Source organism: Zonotrichia leucophrys, chromosome 4, assembly GCF_028769735.1.
Source record: "Zonotrichia leucophrys gambelii isolate GWCS_2022_RI chromosome 4, RI_Zleu_2.0, whole genome shotgun sequence".
In the NCBI taxonomy this organism is placed as follows: Eukaryota; Metazoa; Chordata; class Aves; order Passeriformes; family Passerellidae; genus Zonotrichia; species Zonotrichia leucophrys.
The window spans coordinates 24711483-24727806 of record NC_088173.1 but is presented as its reverse complement, the minus strand read 5'-3'; the positions used below and the strand labels follow the sequence as shown (position 1 = coordinate 24727806).

The following is a 16324-nucleotide window of genomic DNA, read 5'->3' as shown; positions in this document are numbered from 1 at the left end:
CAGACCACATAACATGATGCTTCTGGCCACATTTTTGGTAACTGCTTCTCTACGACATGACATTCTACTTGGTTATCAATATAACAAAAATATCTAGAATAAATATTCAGGCTATACTTACACTGTTTCTCATTCATTTATGTTGCATTTGTGCATACCCGTAGAAGGCAGTGATACCAGCAAGGACTTTCTAGGCTAAAGGCAGAATTGCTTGTCTGAGAGCTGTTGAAACTGTATTATAATACTTTAGAGTCACTTTAATTGCTTTTTTTTAATCTTTAACTTTCCATTTTTATGCATATATTTTCCAGGACTTGAAATGTTCATTACCAGTTGGACTTGGACTTTCTGAAACCAAAATAACATCTCATGGCTTTGATGGTGCCAAAGAGGGAGTTGTTGAGGCAGGGCAGTTTCCAAATAAAGGTAAGTGCTTTTTTTTATATTTCTCAATTTAAAATCTTTAGTCATATTCTTTCACGGTCAGAATACAATGTTCTGTAACTGCTTTGAGCAATTTGGATGAATGTACACATTTGAGTTCTGCATTAGTGACAACCAGTTTATTGTCTTTTGCTAGCTGGGTTGTTAAAATAAGAGAATACATGCTACACTTGCAGTATCTGTCAAGGGACTGGAGGAAACTACTTGGTGTTAAGTTGGTCTGCACTTATGGGAAGGGAAGGCCTTGGGCCCCTTGAACTGATGTCAGGCTGAAGAATTTTACTATTGCATTGTGTTGAAGTTTTCTTCAGATTTTGCAGGTTACTGTTCTGATTTGAAACATAACTGGAGAGTTATTTATTTGTTATACACCCTTCACCTACTGAGAGTAGATTAAAAAGTGGGATTCTTCTTGGGAGTATTAATGTATGCCTTAGAGAATCTTAGTGATATTAAACAATGAGAAATAAAGTGATAGACAAGCCAAGAATGTCACAATTTCCTATCTAAGAGCAATAGAATACCATGATATTGTATGGGCAAATGGTATTCAATGAATTATGTACCTTTAACAGCTTCTGATTTGAAGCTGTTAAAGGTAGAAGATTTGAAATTATCTCAGTTGTGCAGCTATGAAAATAAGCTCTTTGTAGTCATAAATTTAATTTACATTTTGCTTCATTTCCTGTTTGGTAAAATTCTTTGCTTATGAAAACAGTTGATTTACATGTTGTACTTTACATATATTACAAAGTGAATGCTGTGTTTCTTTATGCCTTTGAAAATAGCAAAATATCTAGCTAAAAACTGGAGCAGATGGCAAACTGCTCACCATTCCTGCCTTTTTGTATTCTATTACCAGGATAATTGTTGCAGCTGTTAAGTGTATTAGCCTGTAAGGGAAAAGTATCTGAAGATGTTTCAAGCTACACTAATGTGTTTGAAATGCAAATGTTCTGTGGAAATTTCTGTACACAAATTATGAGCTTTGGACACTTTGGGTATCACAGATTTTCTCCAAGGGCGTTTTCTTGGGATTTTTCCTGATGTTCTAACAAAATCAGAGAGAGAAGTGGTAAAAGCTAAGGCTTCCTTTGAAACCATGGACAAAAGTTGAACGATTGCCCTATTTCAAATTCTATCTTGTGTTTGAATGTCCTTATTAGGGCTTCACTTTTGAATGCAAAGTAGACAGTACTGGAGGGGAAGGGCTTTTAGGATTTGTGGGATGCTGAATGATGAAGCATGCATAAGGCTGTGTTAATACTTTGTCAAATGATAAGGATTTTTTTAACTGCTTGTCTTGGCTCGCTTGCTGAAATGATTCAGGCAAGATCTTGCAGTCAAACTTCTATGCCTGGATGAATTCAGTTGCAGCTCTTATGCAATGTATATCTACAGAAGGACACAGCAAGTGATCTGTCTTTGTCTCATCTTTTCTCTGCAGTTGGATCCAAATAATTGGATTTATTTACCCCATGTTAGCAGTGGTCTGTGGAATGTTTTAAAGCTGATTGTTGATCTGGTTACTTTGAGTGATGTTTTTGGTGTTACTGATAACTAAATTTTGTCAAAACTGTAAAGTTTAGGTTGAATTTTCATTCCCCTCAGCACACTGTTAGCCCTGGAGTATATTGGAATTTCTCAGCAAAAGTAAATAAAGTTCCTCCCCAGTATGGTGGTCATTCATCACTACAGAGGAAAAGCTTACTTACTTCTTTTTTAAATCCTGAAAATTCAATAAGGTTGCTGCTTCAGATTTATCTGTTATGAAAGAGTGGCAGAGCTCTGAAAAGCATAATGAGCATAATCCTAAAACAGCTTAGAGAACACACACAGTGCAGGTCATTTAAAGTTGGTTGCTTTTTGTTTTGGTTTGGGGTTTTTTGTTTGGTTTGTTGTTTGTTTGTTTTTTTAAGAGAAAAAACAAGTGCTGTAAAATCTTTCATTTGGGAATGAGTTTACACACTTTTATGGCTAATAACTTGTATGACCTTCAGGATAACTTATTGCTGCATGTTTACACAGACTTAAGAGCCGATGTCAATAAAGTGTATCTGAAATTGGCAGAGATTTCAGGGCTTACTTCACCCTTTAATGCTTTAAGTACCATTCAGTGACAGTGCAGAGTGAATTCTACCTAGACTTGCAAAAGAGTGTTTCAGCTGTGGATTGCTATATAACAATCTTCCATGGAATTTTCTGTTTATGGTCTGTGCTTCACTGATGAGCCCTTCAGTTATACTTTGATTGTTCTTACAGAAAAAAAGAATGGTCATCATGACCTAGAGAAAAAGATTAAATCAAGAAAACTTGGAGTAGTTCACATGGAGAGATGCACCTCTTAAAAAACATTATCATCAGAAATTCCAGCAGCTTTTCTGTGGATTCTAAAGCTGCTGAAGCAAATGTTTCTTTGTTTTGAAAATGTGTCTCTGTAAGAGTGCACATTCACTTTGAAGAGAAGATGATGTATTTTTATTGTTAAATGTCCCGTTTTCAGGTTCCTCAGCGTCACCCAAATCATCTGTTATATCTCCTAGCAGTGCAGCAGCTAGCAGACTGGCTGGACAAGGTTGTGATTTAATTATTCCCACAGGTATTAAAGCACTGAATGGATAACGCCCTTGTCTCTGCTGAGACTGTACTAACCCTTCCATGTTTCTAATTATTTGATGTACTGTTAGTTGGAAATAAAATTTCTGCGGGATTTTGGTGCTTTTACTTCTGACTTCAACAGCTGACAAATTAACCTCTGCTTTCCTCTCTCTGAGCTGCTTTTACTCTGTAAAATTAATATTATAATTACTATTAATGATAACTAACAGTAGGTAAAATAGGAGTGGCCAAAATCTTTTCTTTAGGTTAAAGCTGAAAATTTCAGTATTTTTTCCTAAATGATCATATATTCCAATAAACTATGGGGGCAGCCATTAGGAATTCACAACACCCCAACTCAGCTTTGCCACTTGACTCATTTTGTGCCTATGGGCAAATTACTTAACATCTTAGTCCTGCTTCCTCCTGCATAAAAGGAGAAAACTTAACTCAGTTACCTCATAAGGGTGTTGAGAGGGTTAATTACTTAATGTTTGCACAGCATGTTGAAGATGTAAGAACACAGTAGAACTTGATGCTAAAGGAATATCTTGAGGCATCTGTATAGACTTTTTTCCAAACTCTTGCTTGCATAAATCACTTGGCAAGACTAAGGTGACTGTAAGTAGCAGTAGGAATCAGAGTCAGGGGTAGTTAAAATGAATATGGACATGATAAATAAAAATGTTGCTTGAAAAGTGATGATACTTAGCAGTTTTTAATATTTAGGACACTAGAAATTTTGCAAAATTGAAACATGGAATCCACATGATATCCCATACTAGCTTGAAAATGCTGAATAATGGCAGTTTGTGTGTGGTGATTTGCCCTAGGTATTTTAGTTAGTTGCTTTAAATCTCTTCTTTGCTGGTTTGTAGAATTAGTTGTTCCTAATAGAATGAGCTAATAAAACTGAAATAAATAAATTAAATATTGGCTGAACACATCTTCTGGAAAGAATGACTTTCATTGGAAAAGATTAAAAACTCTGTACTGCATGACAACAGTATGCCAGTAATTGTTGTTTAATGGCCTTAAGGTTGTAAACAGACTTTTAGATTGATTAAATGCAAAAGAATGTTCAAAGAGTGTTGGAGTTTTTAAACATAGATATAAATGTCTCAAAAATAATAAGAATAAACATGTCTCAAAAGCTGTTTTAAGCTTTCAGTATGCTTAATTCAGCCTATTCATGAAATAGTGAGATATATATATATATAGATAGATATATATATATATACACACATTTTATATCAGTTTTAATATAAGTCTTTCTTTCTGGAAATGATTTTAAAAATCTCTTATTCATCTTCAGTTCATACTGTCACCTTGCTCTGCTTTTGGATGTACAATTGCACAAATCTTCCATACCTGCTACTAATCCCTTAAAACAAACAAACAAAAAGCCCAGACCCAAGGCCTTGAAGATTTGCTTTGTGTCTGACACAGGGGGCAGAGCCCAGCAGAAGAGTGGACCTGTTGTGTTAGCAGATGAAGTGAAGAATCCAGCGATGGAGAAACTGGAATTGGTGAGAAAGTGGAGCCTGAACACTTACAAGGTATGCAGCTATGTGTGTGTATGTATTCTATGAGTGAGTTTGCTACTCTAGATGGGAATAGAGCTGTATGAAAGTAAGCTGTTGTGGCAGTGAGCATAAGCAAGAATGTATAGGAAAGGCTTAATTTTCTTCTAAGTGTAACATTCTTTGTTAAATCCCTGGTGCAATGTGGAAAATCTTAATAGGTATTACTGATTTAGCAAGGTAAAGAATGTTCCATTTCTAATGTTCCCTTCGTCATTCTGAATGTAGAGATTTCAGCACTAAAGCTTGGAATTAAATATTTTTTGCTCTTTTTGAGTTGACTGTGGATGCAGTAAGATTTTAGTTGATGTGAAAAAATCAGGGGTATCTAGAAGTTCAAAACTTGTTAATTGCTACTCTGATGGTTTTGTTTCATCTTGGCTGATTGTTTTTTCTTAGTGTGGTAACAGTTGCTTCAATTTGTGTGTGTTTTATATGCTGCTACTTCATGATCAGTTCAGATTTAATGAAATTAAAAGAGTAATGTAAGAACAATGAAAAGGTGCTTAAATCACACCAGTTTGCTAGAAGTGTCACTTCTAGCAAAAAGCTATAAGGTAAGGAACAATTGTCAGGGAATGCATTCCTGTCAAAAGTTTAAAGAAAGACCAGTTTTGTAAAATAGCTTCTTGTTATGCCTACATCTTAAATAATAGAGTTGTGAGCAGCTGCATCGGTGAAGTCTACATCAAACCATGAAGAAATTCACATTCTGTGGCAAGGAAAGTCTGAATCCCTCCAGTGTTCTTTGTCCAGATAAGAACATCCTCCTCAGTGGGGATGAGAAGCAAGGATGGAGCATCCCTAGTGGATGCTTATGCTGTCTTTCTGTTAGAATCAGAAATTTCTTTTTTATGTCTAATGAATTGGCTTTTCTTGTCATCTAAACATTGTAGCAAGTGCAGAAGTTGCAGTCCAATGGTAGCCTGGGGTGCCTTAGGAGGAACATTGCCAGCAGGTTGAGGGAGATGATCCTGTCCCTCTATTCAGCCCTGGTGAGGCACATCTGGAGTGCTGTGTTCAGTCCTGGGCTCCTCAGGACAAGAGAGACATGGAGTTCCTGGTGCAGGTCCAGTGGAGGGCAGCAAAGATGGTGAAGGGACTGGAGCAGCTTTCAATGAGGAAAGGCTGAGGAAGCTGGGTCTGTTCAGCCTGGAGAAGAGATGACTGACAGGGGACCTCATGAATACCTATAAACTATCTGAGGGGAGAGGGCCAAGAGGATGCATCCAGGTTCTTCCCAGTGGTGCCAAGCAACAGGACAGGAGGCAGTGGGCAGAGCCTGATGCACAGGAAGTTCCACCTGAATATGAGGAAGAACTTCTTCACTGTGCAGTGACTGAGTGCTGTAACAGGTTGCCCAGAGAGGTTATGGAGTCTCCCTCACTCAGTATTTTTGAGATGCTCAAAAACCCTCTGGATACAATGCTGTGCAATGTGTTTGGGATGAACTTGTTTGAGCAGAGATGTTGAACCAGGGGACCCACTGTGGTCCTTTCCAACCTGACCCGCTGTGTGATTTTTTCTGAGTGCGCTGTGGTGCAATCAGAATATGTGCTATTCAGCTGAAGCTGTTCTTTAAAATTCTCTTGTCTCTTTAAAACATTGACTCTTGGGATCAAATCTCCTATACTACAACTAAATAGGACAGGACTTGACCTTTTTCTGTATTTTTCGTACCTTGATTTAGAAAACAAACCCAAAAAAACTCATGTCTCAAACTCACTGACATGAACCATCAGCCAGAGGACTAGTGAAAAAGTTGCAAAAAGGGATCTTGGATCTTTGTTTAGAACACTATTTCTTTGGCTGTAGCGTCTGCAAAGTTAAGGTTTTTAGTTTTCTTTTATGGCTTAAGCCTTCGCCTTGTTGAAATCCAGAATCACACCAGTAATGACCTAGCAAACAAAGACTAGCAGTTTCAGAAAACAACATGTTTAATTGTACCTATTCCTGAACATGCCTAAGGAGATGTGTCAGTTGTGATCTTTCCCATATTGACTTGTTGCTCACTCTTTTTTTGTGGTATAAGACCATTCATAGAACTTACAAATTCATTTTGAGTTGATAGACTATTGTGCAACTGTACTCTGAGATGCCATGCATTTGTGTCGTAGGCTTCGTACAAAAAACTATTTAATATGAGTATTTAGTATTTAAAGTTTTGGACATATTGGCTTGCTTTGGTTCCCATCAGGGAGATATGGGAAGAAGTGTCCTCCTTATCTCATAATAGCTAACTGTTCATAGGTTTGAAGATGCAGAAATAAAGGACAGGAGTAAATGTCAGCACTTGAATCCCTCTGAATTTAAAATCCCTGGTATCAATGTACCAGACAGTAATCTACAAGGGGAGTTAGTGATGAAATTTGCTGTTAGGAAGTTCTTCAGGAATCTGACATGAGTAGTTCCTATACCATGGTGTCTGTATCAGGGGTTGAGAAATCCAAATTATTGGGTATGTTAGAAGTCATTCCCATCTATAAATGCCTTGTAACTACCATTGCCATTCACATTCTCCAGTCAAATGCTCCCTAGTAATCATGAGTCAGTGTGAAGAGAAATTGCCCTTCTTTCCATAGTCTAGTGACAGGATCTTATTCTGTTCTTTCTTCTACCCATGCTTTCCCCTTTGGATGAGAAAGTGGTTTGCAGTTTAGCAAAAACATTTAGGCCCAAGAAAGTCAAGATTCTTCTTGACTTTCAGCAATTCCAACAAGCTTGTCTTTTTGTTTTTCATACAACTTAAATTTTGAGAGGGGGAAAAAAAAGGCAAACCTGTTTTACAAACCTCTCTAACACTGGGTTAGTAGAACATTTATTTCTGAGACATGTCCAGTAATGCCTCCGTTCATCTTTGGCATATACAATGTATTTTGGTAACCTGTTTTTCTCTGAGTTCTTCTCTAAATTTTTCTTAAGCTTTGCATTGGATGACTTCTTTTTGAGTTGCACGGTCTTTTCTATGACAGTTTCCTTTATAAATACTCTTAGAACAAAGCCCAATGGAATTAATGCATGGAATGTTCTTTGCTAGTGAGAATATAGAGCAACTTGTGTGCTTGTACGAGTCTACTTAGAACTGGAGTAAATCAAAATAGATTGGGGCATTTTCTTTGTCTTTTGCTGCATCTGAGTTAACAAAGTATCCAGTGTAAGTCTTTCCAATTACTGGTGTTTCTTCACTTGTCACTGCTGGGCTTTTAAAGATATTTTTCTGTGATTTATGAAGCAAATACGCCTTGGCTGAAAATAATCCCTTCACTTGTAATTTATCCTTGCTTTCAAAAATTTTGCTTTCCATGATTTAGATTTTTCTCTTGCATTTCCGTGGGGGTTTGTGTGTGAGTGCGTCAGCTCTTTTGGAAAATAGCCAAAATTTGACCATCACTTCCACAGTTCCTAATGAAAGGCTTATTTATGCTCTGAGCACACTTAGAGCTGAGCTGTATTTTGCAATTTCTCATGGAGTGTTTGGTAGCAAGGTTGTATTCTCTGTTATGATTTGTTATGCTCTCCTGAATTTGTGATGCTTAGCAGACAAATGTCACCTAGATTAGCTGTGCTTTTTCTTGTCAATTACTGGACTCTAACAAAGTAGCCCAAATAGTCTGTATCTTCTGACCTAAACCTCATGGGTCACGACCAACTTGATCTCCTTGGTCATTCCTGAGTCTCTCCTGTGTTCCTCTATTACGTTAAGAAGGGACGTGGCAATTCTAGCAGGTTGAATGTGCGTCTCCTTTGGGCACAAGTAAAGATGGTATTAATCTAAAGTCCTTGAATTGGGAAACCCTGGGAAATCCAGTGCTCCAGAGTATTTGGGGAGTATGGTACAAGATAAGTTTGGGCATTATTTCACAAAAGTAAAATTTAAAATAGCAGTTTTGTGCTTAGGTTAAGTCCTTTCAGAGTAGTTGTGGCCTTGACTACTAACTTAATTTCCTTGTACCTTTTGTTTCTAGCAGTAATTTTTCATATGTCTAAGTTGGTAAGTTGGTTATCCCTTCACACCTTGTGACCACAGACTAACTTCAAGTAACTTACTAGAGCAGTAAATAATTCTGCTTTCCATAGAGAAACTGTATAGCTTTGCTGCACATCTGCTTTGCAAATGGCTTCTCCTGTGTCTCAGTCAAGGGAAATCCCCAGTGTGCATCTTGGGAGGCTCACTGCCAAGCTGGGCTCAAATCTCTGGCAGAGAAGGTGTCACAGATCCATGGAATGTGGTAGCAGCCTGCTCTGTCACAGCCATAGGCTGGGTGAGAGTGTCTACAGCTGCATAAGAGCACATTTCCTGCTCAGTGTGTTAATGAACTGCAAGCCTACTAAGAGTTTTTCATGACAGAAAAGAAATAGTCTTTCTGAGTAAATCATCGCCATTTTGTAGATGTGTAAATAATAAGTGCATTTTAATACTTTTGTGTATTTCTCAGTAGGAGTTCTCAGTTTCCTATTCAGCTTCAAAAAAAAACCCATGCTGAAAACTATCATCTTCTTACTTGCCCCCTAAAAAAACCCCTCAAAATGAACATTTTTGGAAAATTTAACATGGATGTTCTGATCAGATACTTGGTAGACGAAGTCCAAAAGATTACTAACTAGACATTTTTGTATAGAATATGGTCCTGTAAACTGAATTAAATGCAATGGGCTCAAATGCTTCTTTTAACTTAATGAGATTCACCAAACCTATAAAAAGATAAGTGTTCTTTTACTTGAGAAACAATTAGTTATGCTCTTGATTTGCTAACTTGAATATTCATCTTAGTAGGAGTTGAGACTTGTCCAGCTGTTCTTGCTGAGTCCTGATAAACTTCTAAAGACTGTGTTGTTTTTTCAGTTTGTTGTGCAAACTTATATTGGGAGGGGTGGTTGTGAAAGAATTGTGTGTAATTATATGTCCCTTGAAGCTGAAAATGGGTGTATGCTGTGTTGTCTTGAATATACTTGAATCTTTATAATTTAATTTTTTTTCTGCAGTGTACACGTCAGATCATCTCTGAAAAACTGGGTCGTGGCTCAAGAACAGTAGACCTGGAACTAGAAGCTCAGATAGATATATTGAGAGACAACAAAAAAAAATACGAAAATATCTTGAGACTGGCACAGACACTGTCCACACAGCTCTTCCAGATGGTACATACCCAAAGGCAACTTGGAGATGCATTTGCTGACCTGAGTTTGAAATCGTTGGAACTTCATGTAAGACTTTTACAGTGTTAAAAAAATACAGCAGCAGAGATGAAGATAAGCCTAATTGACTCGTGCAGGGTGTCTGCTACTTAGCAGCTACTTTTATAAACATTGCATTTAACAATATATTAGATACTCTTTGTGTTGGAAGCACTTAAAACTGTAGGAAATTATTGAAATTACTGTAGTTCTTTATTGTTTCTTAAATGTTAGCCTCTAGTTGATGATTGAACTCAAGAACTGACAATTTTGCTTTGTAGAGAAGATGCATTTTAGTATTAATTTTGCACCTAATGAAATGTCATCAAAGTGTTCCAGAGTGTTACATCATTTCAATTACAAGATGTCTTTGGGGAATGTGCCTGGGAATAAGTAGATTAGGGCACATTACTTCACTTGGGCACATTTAATGTGAGTAAATTATTTTTCTGTAGCATATTTAGGCATTGAGATTTGATCTCTAAGTCCTTTTTTAATCAGAATTTTCCTACTAATAAGACTAATCTGTATTCTTATGTTGTCTGGAGTTGCTGAGCAAGAGAGGCAATCTTGAGATATCTGGGTTGTTATGATTCCATGGTTTAGAAGTTTATGTAACACTGGCACTTTCCTTTGCCAGTGGTAAAGCTGTTTGCTGTCAAGAGAGACAAGATGCATGTTGCTTTCGGAGTATGGTATCTGGCTTGCTTCTACATTGCTTTTTCTGCATTTGCAAAGTTAAAACAATTTGATCCTTTGGAAAACCAATATTAAATGGTTTCATAATTCCCTGAAACATAGCTGCTGAAACAACTCAGATTATCTTTGTGATTTTAAAAACATCTGTCTTTTCATAATTGACTTTTCCCATTGAGTTTTAAGTGAGTAGGTGGAGTTCATGCTTGCACAGAGGAACCTTAAGTGATAGCTAGCTGAAAAAATGTGAAACTCCTACACTAATGTGGAGGAATTTTTAATATTAGTCTGACAGATGAAAATCTGTGAATGTAGAACATTTCTAGCAGCTAAGAAATTAAATTATCTGCTAAAAGAAGCTTTTAATAATCAGTTTATTCTTGACAAAAATATGGGCATGTGGTTTGTGGCAGATCTTAGTGATTGTTGTGCTGAAACTGGATGTTAGTGAAGTATGTGCTGAAACTGGATGTTTCTTCCAAAACTTGGATGGAATCTGGCATCATGCTCATTTAATGAATCTTGGGGTTTTTCCCATGATTAGCTTGTAACTTCTAATGGGAATACTGCTCTTGCAGTTTCTTTCAGCATCTTGTATTGGTCTTGGACTTTGCTTCTGTCATTCATCTCTTGTGTGGATTCTTGAATGGGGTTGTTGATTAAAACCAAATAAAGGTTTCTGCTGCTGTAATGAGAGTTATCTAACCTTTGCTTCCTGGAGATTTGCCTGGTGTTTGTCTCTTTCCCTTTTGTGTTTTCCCTCTGTTTAATCTGTAATGTATTATCATCTGTAGCCAAGCCTACTTTTGGATATTTGGGTTTTTCCCTCTAAAACTTGTGCAGGACTAAAAGTAACATTTCTGAACAGTTAGTCTTTCATGTTTAGTGTGATAACAGTATATAAGCTTAAGTAAAATCAAAAAACCCCCTGAGTCTCAAGGTAATACTTTTTCTTTTAAACATGATAACAAAACAAATTTTTAATGTGATATCTGGTGAGGTATTACTTCATGTGAATGGGTTGCTGTTTCTCTTTCGGATCCAAAGATAACTGCTGGTTCCAGGCTCATATGCCTCTAATTATATAGGCAGATGAATCCCAATTTTAATTGACCTGAGCATAGAGTATGAACTGAATGTAAACTCTGGGTGTAGAAAGGATTTCCTGTGTGTTTCGTAAGAGGTATCCACAGAGGTCATGGACAAAACTGAAAAGTTTGTATGAAACTATGAGCCATTGGAGGGACCATGATTGTTGGTCAGCATAATTCCTTAGTACTGCAGGCCACTGCAGACCCATCCTCCTTACCTCCCCCTTTGAGCTGATAGTGTTTTCTTTTGGGTCTGGGATGATCTGTGTGAGAGACCAGCTGGAAAACTAATTGCAGGCTTGCCTGCAGGAGGAAGAATAGATGGGACTAAGCTGCTGCAAGGGGCACTTCTACTGCTGTTGTCTCTGCCAGCATGCTGCTATTTCTTCTCTTTGCTAGCACTCGTGTTAGCTGTGTAGCTGGCAATGTTAGAGCAAAAGCCAGCTGGAAAATACTTGTTTTGGTTTTTTCCCAGCAAAATCTGTAGCAATTTAGCCAAGTGCTTTTGCTGCCCAGGCAGCTGTACAAAGCAAAGATGACAGATCTTTAGCAGTGTTTACAGGGTTTAGCTCGTAAAAACTTGCCCTGATTTCTCTTCCTTTTTTCTTCTCCTTCAATTGCTCACTTCCACTGCACCTTCTTTTCTAGAGGATTCTTCCCTTACCATTGCCCATTACCTATTACCCTTGCTCTTGTGAACTTGCTAACATGAAATATCATCTGGCTCTGGCGCTCATTTTCTAGACAGATGAAAAGAAGCTGGGAGAATAGAGCACTTCTGAGTCAGTTGTTGGCAGTGTGCAGGCCTAAAAAGACTGAAGTTCCAAATATGAACCTAGTGTGTTTTAGAGTCATTACAACCAGGGATTGTACTCTTTTCTGAGAACTCCCGTCTGTAGAATATGGAGATGCTATATGGATGACATAGATATAATAATTGGATTCATTTGGCATCCATGCATTGGGAAAATCTTTGCAGCCTTGCTCAGCTTACTCTGCTGTTAACAAAGAGACATGGACAAACATATGTCTAAATGTGACTAAAATGCCTTGGAAATAATTTTGCCCTTGTCTCTTTGAAATTTATGGATGAGCTACATTAAAATTTTTATTTGCTATTCATTATATGCTCTGCTCTTCAATTATTTACAGCCTATTAAACCATGATAGATGTTGGGATTTTTTGCAGTGCTCCTTTCCAGAATGTAAGAATAAAACTTAATAGCTAATTAATGCTCTGTGCCCTTGTGAATTTAGTTACATTTACTGTATTTAATGTAGCAGTGTCTCTGTTCTTAATAAAGTATTACCTAGACAACCATGAGAAATGATGGATTAAAACCCTGCTGAATGACAATGTGAAGATTGCATTAGCACTTGATTTTAAGTAACATTCAAGATATCAGAGTGCAGAAAAATCACATAAATTAGGATTTAACATCCTGTGTGGTAAAAAAAATCATGAACTATGTTTTACTGATGTTGGAGAGATTTCATAAGAACTGTGAACAAAATATTGTATTGAAATCATATTGGTTTAATCATAATCATACCCAAACAGAAGTGAAAGACCTGCCACATCTGTGTTTGCATTTTTTTGTATAGTTGCTAATGAATGCTATGATTTCAATTGATCTACAGCTTTGTTTTCTCTGTTCTTTGTTTATAGGAGGAGTTTGGCTACAATGCAGACACGCAGAAACTTCTAGCTAAAAATGGAGAAACACTTCTCGGGGCTATTAACTTTTTTATTGCCAGTGTGAACACATTGGTGAATAAAACAATTGAGGATACATTGTTGACTGTGAAACAGTACGAAAGTGCCAGGTAGCTATCCTGTGTCCAGCTCCTTTCCCTAAGAATTAATCCTTGGGAAGCAGAGTCTCTGTCAGCTTAGGTCTTGTATTTGAGTGACTAACCTGTCAGATAAAAACCTTATAACACAGCTCTCATCTAATGAGGGTTTCTGTTTAACTGTAGATGATGGCACAGATCTTCCAATGTTTTGTACATGTTTCCCTGTAGACTGAATTTTACTTGTTAGATGTAGGAGTAATTATAGCTGGTTTTTCCCACGTGCTAGATTAAGGTGGCTTTATAAGTAGCGTGACAGTGGAAGATTAACACTTTTATCCAGCTGCATTGCAATAGGTAAAATAATCTTTTTGACTGAAAGACACTTCATCTTGTGCCTCTGTTGATGAACAATGCCTGCAATTCACACTTGGGTTTTTATGCAGACATTTCAGGCTTGGTCAGAAAGGGGAAAATAAACCAGAAATTTCTGAGTGAGTGAATAATGGCTTTCTTATCCTGGAGAAGGCTACTTTTAGATGTGGCGTAGTATTCTAAAGCTGGGTTCCTTTTTTCTGTCAGGGACTTGTAGCTCTTTCTGATGAGTGGTTCCATTCTGACTTTCTTTCACTTACCAGAATAAAGTGCATTTTTTTTAATTTGACAAAAGATGTAGTCTATACATATAATTTTTTGTGATATTTGGGGTTTTTAAGGTCCAAAATTGCAAACTGCTTGAATTTTTAATTTCCCTCTTTTTAAAATTGTTCTGTTCTAATGCTTATTTTTGAACAAAATAGTAGGTTATTGTTTTGGTATTTAGGTAAAATTTCAAAGGCATGAAAGGTAGAATCAATGTGTAGATAAGGTATTGCTTTATTTTTGACATGTGTTTTGAAAAAAAGAAAGAATTGGTTCATATATCCAGGTATCCCCTGGAAAATTTATGCAAAATACATCTGCTGCAGTTGTTCTTGTCAGTCATTTTCAATATATGGTTCTTCCCTCCTGAAATACCTTCATTGCTTTCCCTTTCTGTTCGCTAAAGAAATCAAATATTTTGCCATTTTAATAAGTCAAATAAATTATAAAGGTTCTTCGCTGACACGGCCAGTTCATTATTTTGCACTGTGAAAATAGGTCACATTTATTTCTGTGCCTCTTCTTTCCTGTTCCCAGTTGCACTTTAGCATTCATCTGTTCCCTTCTTCTGTCAGTTCTCGATAAGTTTAATGGTTTCCTTTTTGGAATTAAGCCATAAATTACTTATAAATCCTCAGTCATAGTGGCAGTGAGAATCAGGAGGAGGAGCCCTGTGAATATTGTTGCTTTTACCTCTGAAAAGGTTGTATTTTTCTTTTGAGCAGTTACATCAACTGAAAATTGTGTTTTATAACCAGTTTTTAATCCTGATTTGTTTCCACTTAAAGAAATGTCTGTAAGAAAGCATGTTTAAAAGGCCAAAAATAGTGTGGTTTGTCCCATTAAAATAGGTGGATACTCTAGGTTCCATTATTTGACAACTACAGAAAAGTATGGAAGGAAGAGTGATGCTTTGGGTGGGGCTGCACCATCTTTTTGCAGTCTGTTTTTCCATAGGACTTTTTCAAAGTTCTCAGAAAAGTATTTGTGGAAGAACTATGAAACTGTCCAGTTAATACATATGGAGCAGCCTAGAGCATGCTGAAAATGCTTTAGGGTCAGAGTTTGGTGTAAGTGACCTGTTCCTCAAACATCTGCTTAAAGGGGGTGTCATGCTCTTGGTGTGCCTCTTACTCTCAACACAAACTCTCCAGTGAACTGATTCAACAGGAGAAGAATGACCTGAAAAATATTTGCTAGCTTTTTCTGGGTCACTAGGTTGAGATGTCTCAGGAGAAGCTCTGACTACTGAAGCCTGTACAAAACAGAGGGGCTGAGAGCATGTGGCTGAGACAGGAAGAGAAAAGGGAGGATGCTTGTTTAGGCAGTTTTATACAATGTGCTTGATGAATAGGAGGAGAGAGGAAAAAACTTACCCAGTTTTTTTTTTTATTATTATTTTTGGGGTTTTTTTTCCCTGTACTTAACTCTTTTGTTCATCTTCTGTTGTACTTAGACTTCTATCTGAGGTCACTTTTGAGGCACTGCCCTTAGATGGTTCTTTTTTCCCTTCTCCTCTTTCTTGCCAGGATTGAATACGATGCTTATCGAACAGACCTGGAAGAGCTGAACCTGGGCCCTCGTGATGCAAACACTCTGCCAAAGATTGAACAATCACAGCAACTGTTTCAAGTGCACAAAGAGAAATACGACAAAATGCGTAACGACGTATCTATCAAATTGAAATTTTTGGAAGAAAATAAGGTAAGCTGCTACTTCTCATGTTATGATTAGGAGTTTTGTTCTACAAGTTGTTACATCTTGAAATATGTATTCGTTTAGAAGTAGAATGAACAAGGAAAATAAGTTTAATTTTTGGAGTTCTTGCTGTATCACTGGGAGGACACACTTTTAGAGCAAGCAGCTTTAGAAGGCCCTAATCCAGCTACTCCAGCTACAAATGACAAACATTGTGACAGTAAGTTTCCTGTTGATACAAGAGGTTTCAAGTTTGCAGAAATATTACTTTTTCCAGTTTACCACGTTTATGGTCAAATGAGTCACAAAATTACTGATTTAATATTCAAAGTAACATGTACATTTGGCAACATTGTCACAGAGGTTATGCACAAAGAAGGAGACAGAACCATGAGGAGGCTTCTTCAAAATTAACCTTTTTTTAAGAATTTGAACTGAGAAGTACTACTTTGTATAATTAATGCCTTTATAGTTTCTTAATTTAAAACAGGACTCTTGAGCTGTTGGCTTGAAGGGTGGGGTTTTTTTCGTGTTTGTTTCAACCCTACATTTCATCCATACCCTCTTAATGATGGGATTCTTACCCTTCTTATTCTACCAGGC

General features: G+C 37.1%; 1 protein-coding gene across 5 annotated transcripts in view; it reads left to right on the top strand.

Annotated features, from left to right (window-relative positions):
* The window catches only part of ARFIP1 (ADP ribosylation factor interacting protein 1), a 40760-nt gene that overhangs the window by 16080 nt on the left and 8356 nt on the right, over positions 1-16324 (top strand). For 3 of the 5 annotated variants that reach the window (XM_064710843.1, XM_064710842.1, XM_064710841.1), the window contains 6 exons: positions 312-426; positions 2948-3043; positions 4492-4601; positions 9609-9830; positions 13257-13414; positions 15553-15727. In XM_064710843.1, coding sequence (XP_064566913.1) covers positions 312-426; positions 2948-3043; positions 4492-4601; positions 9609-9830; positions 13257-13414; positions 15553-15727 — 876 coding nt within the window. The remainder of the gene's footprint in view (positions 1-311; positions 427-2947; positions 3044-4491; positions 4602-9608; positions 9831-13256; positions 13415-15552; positions 15728-16324) is intronic. The other 2 variants (XM_064710846.1, XM_064710844.1) reach the window with 1 other exon arrangement.